Genomic DNA, 9,683 nt, shown 5'->3' on the forward strand with positions numbered 1-9,683 from the left:
CCCTCTATATTCCACACCCTTTAGTTTGTCCATTTTCAGCTCACAGTTTTACACAAATGTAACATTTTTTATTTCAATAGTTCCCTGGTCATGTGACCTACAACCCTCAAACTCCCTCAACCCTCAAACTCAACTACTTTGAAGTATTTTTACTTCGTTACTTTACTCCACTGCATAGTATAGACAACATACATATAAGTCACAAGTACATTTTCATATGAAAGCCATACTGTTAGTGGCACTCTTGGTTAAGACGTAAAGACTGGAGTCTGCACCCTGATGGCAGTACTGCATATTCATTGTTCAGTGTGTTTGATCAAAAATGATTGTTTTTACTCTCTAACATGTGCGGTCTTTGTAGATGTCTCAGAGAGCCTTTGGGGCCTTCCCTACAATCATACCACTGACCTATACAACTCTGTAGGCTAGGGTATTCTGACTTGCCCATGAAGGAGCCAAACCAGGCAACTTCACTAAATGTTAAGACAGGCTCAATAAAACATCTGGAAAACAGTATCATTCAGCCGGCTAAGTTTGCACATGTTTATTTGGCTGACTCATCAGAAAACCAGCTTAATTAATAATACATGGGAGAAGGTTACAACTGGAGACAGGTCTGAAAACAGCTTAATTAATAATACATGGGAGAAGGTTACAACTGGAGACAGGTCTGAAAACAGCTTAATTAATAATACATGGGAGAAGGTTACAACTGGAGACAGGTCTGAAAACAGCTTAATTAATAATACATGGGAGAAGGTTACAACTGGAGACAGGTCTGAAAACAGCTTAATTAATAATACATGGGAGAAGGTTACAACTGGAGACAGGTCTGAAAACAACATTTTGCCCTTAGTGCCAAGGTACTACATGCACAGTAGACTTGAAACAATTGTAGATATTGTAGACAGAATAGGTAGTAGGTATACTGCCCCTCCTCCTGGACAAGAGTAGTTGTCAGACCAGGCCTTCTGATATTTTATGTGTAAATAAACCCTTACTGGTAAAGTGAGGACTCAGACACAAGGTTGGTTGACCTCAGTAGTCTTGGTTTTATTCGGTCAGGTAGAGAAGAACTATAGCCCTAGCAGGCAAACAGAACAAGGACAAAACCTGCCCCAACACACGCATAAATCAGTGAAACACAGAGAAGCCACGTCACTCCATCTTTCTATGTGTTTTGAACTCAAACAAGCACTGCTTTGTCAATCTCAGGTAAGTAATGTTGCTGCACATTATGGTTCACAAATGAAGAATTTCTGAAACCGTTCATAAGTGCTGATTCTCTTGAAACAAGGTTTCTGACAATGTGCTTGAAAAGTAAACAGAGAAAGGACATAGAACTTACCGGAACATCCATAACAATGCAAAGAAAAACACAGGTACACACCAGCACGCCTACGGGTATCAAACACACAACACACACACAGGCATGGAACACCCACCACACACACACACAGGCATGGAACACCCACCACACACAGGCATGGAACACCCACCACACACAGGCATGGAACACCCACCACACACAGGCATGGAACACCCACCACACACACAGGGGAGAAGAGGCATTTGTATCCTACTCTACACAAACTGCACAACCGCTGGCGAGTTTATTAAAGCAGAGGCGACATTATTTGACAATAAAGTAACGGTCTCTTAAAAGACTCTACAGTCCCAGTCAGACAGAGGGTGGTCCTTATCGGGCCATGCTGCAAAGGTAGAAGGAAGGACAAACGTAACCTTCAGCCTAATTAAGATGTTGCTGACGTAGCCAATTTTCTCTTTGCAGCATGACCATTAGTGAGAACACCAGTCGAGTGCCAATACTGATGACCTGGGGTAAGGGGTCGGGTCAGAGGTCGTCACACATTATATGACAGAGAACTGGATGCCATGTTTGTTGAGGCGCTCCACCAGTGTGGTTCTGGAAAAAGCTGCTCCTGGGGTGTACACACCACCCCTAAAGAGAGACAGAACAGGAGAAAGGGAAAGAAAATGCATCAGATGTAATACAGTACCCTGGTTGTGTGTGTGTGCGTGTGTAACTCACTTCTTGGGGAGGGCTGTGGGTTCGTTCAGGATGGTGATGGCAGCCTGTACCATGGCGATGGGTGTGGCCACGTAGCCTGCCTCTGAAACAGGGAGAGAAGCATTGTGTTATATCCAGCAGCGGCCGCAGGTTAGGTGGAGTAGGGGTTAATAAATAGTCCTTGGGTGTGTGTGTGTTTGTGTGGATGTGTATTTAAGTACCAGGTCCTTGGACTAGTGTGTTTGTGTTTAAGTACCTGGTCCTTGGACTAGTGTGCGGATCTTAGCGTTGGGTCGTCCCTGGCTGGGGTCCTGTCCCTCAGTGTAGCCCTCTCCATAGAACGCAAACTGGAAGGATGAACACTCCATCTGAGAGACACACAAACACACCCATCACTGACTAGGAGCACCAGCCTCCAGTTGAGTTAAACAAACACACCAATCAATGTCAATTTCACAAACAAATTAAAGTTCAACATAGCAGTATATCTGTATTGTTAAAATGTACGAGTAACATCTCTCAAGAGATGGATAAAACTGTACCTGCTTTCTGGTTGGTCCATCCTTGGAGAAGAAACCAAAGGAGAAAAACTCTGGAAACTAAGAGAGAATGGAAGGTTTTAGGTTTTCCTTTCGTGTGTGTCTATAACAATGTGTCTGTCAGTGTGTCCTAGTTCACCTTAATCAGCAGGTTTCGTCCAAAGTCGAATTTGACCAGGAACCAGAACATCATCCCGGCAAATAGCATCTTGGCGATGTTGGCCACACCTCCTACTCCTGCATATGCACCATACTGGACCTGGGGTCAGACAAAAGGTCAAACAGAAGTCTCTCCCAAACCAACCACTTGCCCCTTCCAACTCGCTCGGAAGGGCCCTCCATTGTCACATGTTGCTAAGGATACACAGAGGGTGACATCCAGAGTGGCGAGGGGATCAATAAACCAACGACTGGACACAATCCTTTATTTAAAAAATAAAACAGCATGAAATTCCCTGTTGTTTTACAAGATATAAAACAGCTAAACATTTAATTTGGGAGGTATTTGATTTGTTACTTGTGTCAACCCTTGAAATCAGGCAAACAAACGAACGTGAAATAATTAGGCACACCTCTCCATTCTTTTGTATTATTTTGCACAAACTCCAAACATATCGCGGGGCACTTTCCTCTTGAGACAACAACCTTGATGGCTGGCTGAAGTGACTATCGGAAGGTTAAATTAGCCCCTACACATGTGTGTCAAACTCATTTCACAGAGGGTTGAGTGTCTGTGTGTTTTAGTTTTTCCTTTCAATTAAGACCTAGACAACCAGGTGAGGGGAGTTCCTTACTAATTAGTGACCTTAATTCATCAATCAAGTACAGGGGAGGAGAAAACACACCGACACTCGGCCCTCTGTGGAATGAGTTTGACACGTGCTCTACACCCTCAATTTTCACTCCTTAAGCTTTGGCATGGTTGTGCATAGTACGGAGGCTCGCGGGAACGTGCAAATGGATGGGCGAGGCGAAGGGGGTGATTTGGTATTACGGTGAGGTTCTTAAACATGGACTTTTCCTCAACAGGCCCCATGTCTTATCCTTACAAATCTTACACATAAATAAGGCTTACATAAACAAAATGTACCCAATTATCCCTTGTAACAAAGTTTGTAGCACACAGTATTCAGGTCATTACTCTGATATCCTATCCACACGAGCATTTATTAGGATACATTCCATTTCAAAACTAAGTTTGAACATTAGAGCCACAACACAAAATGCCACTGGGCTCATGACAACGAGAAAACACATTGATCGGTGTCTGTGTGTATGTACTGTATTTGTGTGACCTACAGGTGTTTCCTGGTGTTCCTCCAGTAGAAAGCGTTGAGATCTCTTCACCACCGAGGGGTCGGCTCCCATGAACGGGACTGCATACTGCTGAACCTCATTACTATAGAACAGGGCACTCCTATTCACACAAACAAACAAAAGAAAGTAACGTTATCCAACGTACACACACATGTACGTGCGAACACACACACAGGCCCCTGTACCTGCGTTTGATCTTTGAGCCCACCACAGGGAGAGGTTTGTGTCCAAACTTCTTCCTGAGGCTCCGCAGCTTCCCGCTGTCAGCAAAACCATAGATGGCCGACTTCCATGTCCCGTCATTGAGAGATCCACCCTGAGACAGAGAGACAACCGAATATCAACAAACATTCTTTACCTAATAATGTTACAAGGATGAAGCAGGGATTACAAGGATGAGGCTGGGGCAGTGAGGGTTTATGGGTAACGGAGTCTAACCTCAGGTCCTGTGCTGGCTGTCAGGAAGCTCTCCACAGCTGTAAGTGTCCCTGTAGCGAGAGACACACAAATGTGACACAACCACCCAAATGTGGCACACACACATAAACAGATAAAGTAAACTAACCTCAGGGACACAAACACACCTTTGAATTGTTCCCTGGTGTAGAGGACTCCCATGTCTGCAGGTATGGAGTCAAAGCCACAAGCCCCCACGATGTACACTCCCTTATCAGCTGCCTGGCTGTTGTAATTCAACTGCATACTCTCTAGGAACTACACACACACACATGTATTGGACTGTTGTGGTGGGAGAGCATGTGATTTTATTGATGTTGGGGAGAAAACAGGCTGAAATATTTAAGAGGACAGCATGGTGTCCAGCAGCCTTCCCATTTAACTTAGTGGTGTGTGTGAGATATTGCTTCTACCTATCAAGTCCTGTCCGGTCTACGGGAGTGATAGGGTGTAGAGGGTTGATTAGGGGTTGAGGCCTGGTGACTTTGTTGTTGCATTGTCTTACCTGGGGTTCTCCACAGATGTCAATGCAGTGTGCGCTGTTCTCCACGCAGGCCTTCACCACAGGCTCACCCCAGAACCTGTACTACACAAACAGCATTATCATCTAAAATATGACACCTCACACAGTGGGAGAACAAGTATTTGATACACTCCCGATTTCTCAGGTTTTCCTACTTACAAAGCATGTAGAGGTCTGTAATTTTTTAGCATAGGTACACTTTAACTGTGAGAGATGGAATCTAAAACAAAAATCCAGAAAATCACATTGTATGATTTTTAAGTAATTAATTAGCATTTTATTGCATGACATAAGTATTTGATACATAAGAAAAGCAGAACTTAATATTTGGTACAGAAACCTTTGTTTGCAATTACAGAGATCATACGTTTCCTGTAGTTCTTGACCAGGTTTGCACACACTGCAGCAGGGATTTTGGCCCAGTCCTCCATACAGACCTTCTCCAGATCCTTCAGGTTTTGGGGCTGACGCTGGGCAATACGGACTTTCAGCTTCCTCCAAAGATTTTCTATTGGGTTCAGGTCTGGAGACTGGCTAGGCCACTCCAGGACCTTGAGATGCTTCTTACGGAGCCACTCCTTAGTTGTCCTGGCTGTGTGTTTTGGGTCGTTGTCATGCTAGAACACCCAGCCACAACCCATCTTCAATGCTCTTACTGAGGGAAGGAGGTTGTTGGCCAAGATCTCGCGATACATAGCCCCATCCATCCTCCCCTCAATACGGTGCAGTCGTCCTGTCCCCTTTGCAGAAAAGCATCCCCAAAGAATGATGGTTCCACCTCCATGCTTCACGGTTGGGATGGTGATCTTGGGGTTGTACTCATCCTTCTTTTTCCTCCAAACACAGCGAGTGGAGTTTAGACCAAAAAGCTCTATTTCTGTCTCATCAAACCACATGACCTTCTCCCAGTCCTCCTCTGGATCATCTAGATGGTCATTGGCAAACTTTAGACGGTCCTGGACATGCGCTGGCTTGAGCGGGGGGACCTTGCATGCGTTGCAGGATTTTAATCCATGACGGTGTAGTGTGTTACTAATGGTTCTCTTTGAGACTGTGGTCCCAGCTCTCTTCAGGTCATTGACCAGGTCCTGCCGAGTAGTTCTGTGCTGATCCCTCACCTTCCTCATGATCATTGATGACCCACGAGGTGAGATCTTGCATGGAGCTCCAGACTGAGGGTGATTGACCGTCATCTGGACCTTCTTCTATTTTCTAATAATTGCGCCAAAAGTTTTTGCCTTCTCACCAAGCTGCTTGCCTATTGTCCTGTAGCCCGTCCCAGCCTTGTCCAGGTCTACAATTTAACCCTGATGTCCTTACACAGCTCTCTGGTCTTGGCCATTGTGGAGAGGTTGGAGTCTGTTTGATTGAGTGTGGGGACAGGTGTCTTATATACAGGTAACAAGTTCAAACAGGTGCAGTTAATACAGGTAATGAGTGGAGAACAGGAGGGCTTCTTAAAGAAAAACAAACAGGTCTGTGAGAGCCGGAATTCTTACTGGTTGGTAGGTGATCAATATCATGATCAATGTCATGCAATAAAATGAATTACTTAAAAATCATACAATGTGATTTTCTGGATTTTTAGATTCCATCTCTCACAGTTGAAGTGTACCTATGATGAAAATTATAGACCTCTACATGCTTTGTAAGTAGGAAACCCTGCAAAATCGGCAGTGTATCAAATACTTGTTCTCCCCACTGTGAGATTGTGAGATAGATAGATACACACACATATATACTGGACCATGCCACCTCATGTTACACTCGCAGGTATCCTTTTTCTCTGGACTGGCTAATCGTGTGCGTATGCGTGCTGACATACAGTACAAGGTTCACTGGTGATAGCCACAGTCATCATTGCTGGCGTTTCACAAGTTGCAAAGTCATGTCCTCACTGCTATCAGACCACATTCTGCAAAGTCATGTCCTCACTGCTATCAGACCACATTCTGCAAAGTCATGTCCTCACTGCTATCAGACCACATTCTGCAAAGTCATGTCCTCACTGCTATCAGACCACATTCTGCAAAGTCATGTCCTCACTGCTATCAGACCACATTCTGCAAAGTCATGTCCTCACTGCTATCAGACCTCATTCTGCAAAGGCATGTCCTCACTGCTATCAGACCTCATTCTGCAAAGTCATGTCCTCACTGCTATCAGACCTCATTCTGCAAAGTCATGTCCTCACTGCAATCAGACCTCATTCTGCAAAGTCATGTCCTCACTGCTATCAGACCACATTCTGCAGCTCCATGGCACAACAGGAGGGCAGAGTGATGATCAGGACTGACATCAAAACACTCTTCCATACTAATATCTGAATTCTAACAATGGAAGAGGCAGCATTGATATCCCTCTTCATTTCTGACAATCACACTCATTGTGTCTCTGCAGCACTTACAGTATGCGTCTGTGTGTGTGTGCTGTGGTGTGTGGCATCTCCACAGTCAGTACTTACTGGCCCCACACAGTTGAGAACAATAACAGCCTGTTTGCACATGGCGGCCAGAGAATCAGGCTCTCCCACATCAGCCACAATGACCTCCACCGCAGTCCTCAGCTCTGGCTTACCTGAAACACACAGCAGAGGAGTCAGTCATTTCACCATTATATTATTAACACATTTACAAATACAACACACTTCATTATGTGTTGAACAAACTACAATATATTGTACAACAATGATCTGGTTTAAAATAGCTCAGTGACCAAAAAGTAATTGGGCGGGCCAGTGTGGCTGACCCTTTGTTTGCCAGACCCCTGAATGGAATCTGAATGTGTAGCCTGTCCTTCAAAGTACAACATTGCTATCTGTTTTTACCCCCAAGCCTCTGTGTTACTGTTTCCTTCAATCTAGTTCAGATAGATTTCTAAGTGCTAAAGTGTATCACCTCTTGGAAAATTAGTCAGAGTGAGGACTAAAAGAGAACCTAATAAAATAAAATCTGCCTTTTTTATTCTGGTTCAATAAAGTACCTTTGAATAGCATCATGAACAGTACACCGTCAGTTATCTTTCCTGTGCAGTTTTGCATTTGCCCCCAGTATAAGTTCTATGCGGTACACTACTAGCCTACTGTAATTACCAAACATGAACTGCTGTAGGTTATATACACACTGAATGCACACACCGAATGCTGTGCCATATACTTGACATAGCCATAACAGATAGGAAAATACTGCCTGATTGAAATCTCAATGATGGAGGAAAAACAAGGGGTCAGTAGATGGATGAACGACTATAAAACAATGCAGTCACAATGTACACAAATGACAAACTAGGCTATGGGTCTGTTGCATATTCCAAACAAACTCTCTAAAGTACCCGAGAATGAGTATTATTTTGCCATATAACCCATTACAACTGTGTCTAGAATGGCAACCTGGCCACGGCTATAGAGCAGGAGACAGAGTCCCCAATGAGGCCAGGGGTGGGAAGGTTGAGGCTATATCCCGATTGGGGTATTTTTCCATCAGCTGTTGTCGAGGGCTATCCCAGGAGGGCAGCAAGAACCGCTCCATTCTCCTAATCTCAACCCTATTAGAACCCATCCCTTTCCTGGAAAGCCAGCCACTCACTAATCAAAAACTGAATTCAAATGTAATGTATTAAGTGTTGCGTAGAGCAACTTTGTAGAGTGTAAGCTATCTGGTCTAACAACATATCTTTCCAGCTACCACAACTACTGAAACACATAAGTGACTAAATCAAATCAAATTGTATTGGTCACATAAACATGTTTAGCAGATGTTATTGTGAGTGTAGGGAAATGCTTGTTTCTAGCTCTAACAGTGCAGTTATATCTAACAATTTCACAACAACAAAAACACATCTAAAATAAAGTAATGGAATTAATATATACGTTTGTCTGTGCACTTGAGTTATATTTTTTTTCGAAGCCTATGGCATACTGAGTGCAGAACATCCTTGGTCAAAACACTTGGTTAAATGATACAGTGACTCCTTGTTCCAAGTTAAATCAGGTGAGTTTGCTGGCTGGCACGACACAGTAGACACACTGTGTGACACCCAGCTAGCAAACTTCCTTGAATCCCTCTGTGAAATCCAATGACAATGCACAATGGTGTCAGTCAGCTAACTAGACCAAAGATCCTCTCTGGCTTGACATATATCCAGATTTAACTCATTCGAAGTGTAACAAACTGTATTAGCTAGTTTGTTAAGGTTACATGTCAATGAGGCCAGTAACGTTACGTACCGAGGGCTCCGGCGGCCTGCTCTAGAACTTTGTCCAGTTTCTGTCTGCTTCTCCCAGCCACAGCCCATTTCAGCGTCCCATTCGGGCCCTCCGACACGATCCTGGCCACCTCTTCAACCACGAACTGCCCGGTGAAACCCGAAGCCCCGAAAATAACAATGTGATAAGGTCTGCTAGAGGAGGTATCCACCTTCGCCATAGTTACAAATAGCTAGTTATACTCAAGAAAACACACAGCACAAGGGGCGAAACCGGGAATAAGCGTACAAGAAACGTGCTCGTACAAGTCATAGAGCAAAGCTGTGACTTCCGTAGTCTGATGATGATGATGCTGCTCGGTCGACGCAATGAGCTAATCACCAAAACACCGGTGATGCAAATAGTCTACATGCACAAACTAAGCGTTTTATTTATGCTAGTTTAAATACATATTTTTGTATTTGTTATAGCATGTTATTTGATCTCATTAACCACCCGATTAGAATACAAACACGATTAGAATACAAATTAAATAAATTACCAATTGAAACGGTGAGATCAAAAGTAGGCGTGGTTATACAATTTTTTTATTAAGATTGGCTCTCTGTCCTG

General features: G+C 43.9%; 1 protein-coding gene across 1 annotated transcript; it reads right to left on the reverse strand.

Annotated features, from left to right (window-relative positions):
- Positions 1-516: 516 nt before the first annotated feature.
- LOC109894630 (saccharopine dehydrogenase-like oxidoreductase) lies at positions 517-9,473 on the reverse strand. The gene is made up of 12 exons (XM_031829119.1): positions 9,093-9,473; positions 7,332-7,444; positions 4,850-4,930; positions 4,473-4,602; positions 4,327-4,376; positions 4,074-4,204; positions 3,871-3,988; positions 2,711-2,830; positions 2,575-2,631; positions 2,289-2,400; positions 2,054-2,135; positions 517-1,963 (listed from the first exon to the last, which is right to left on the reverse strand). The coding sequence occupies exons 1-12, from the start codon at positions 9,289-9,291 to the stop codon at positions 1,873-1,875; spliced, it is 1,284 nt and encodes a 427-aa protein (XP_031684979.1). The 5' UTR covers positions 9,292-9,473; the 3' UTR covers positions 517-1,872.
- Between the last annotated feature and the right edge of the window lie 210 nt (positions 9,474-9,683).

This window comes from Oncorhynchus kisutch, linkage group LG7, assembly GCF_002021735.2.
Source record: "Oncorhynchus kisutch isolate 150728-3 linkage group LG7, Okis_V2, whole genome shotgun sequence".
Classification (NCBI taxonomy): Eukaryota; Metazoa; Chordata; class Actinopteri; order Salmoniformes; family Salmonidae; genus Oncorhynchus; species Oncorhynchus kisutch.

What these genes read in the sequence shown, in the direction of transcription:
- LOC109894630 (XM_031829119.1), bottom strand. Translation starts at nt 9,291, where the DNA reads ATGGCGAAGGTGGATACCTCCTCTAGCAGACCTTATCACATTGTTATT. An exon ending in ACATCTGTGGAGAACCCCAG is followed by an intron (nt 4,603 to 4,849) that starts GTAAGACAATGC and finishes GTGTGTGTGTAG; the next exon opens with TTCCTAGAGAGTATGCAGTT. An exon ending in CCCACAGCCCTCCCCAAGAA is followed by an intron (nt 1,964 to 2,053) that starts GTGAGTTACACA and finishes GTCTCTCTTTAG; the next exon opens with GGGTGGTGTGTACACCCCAG.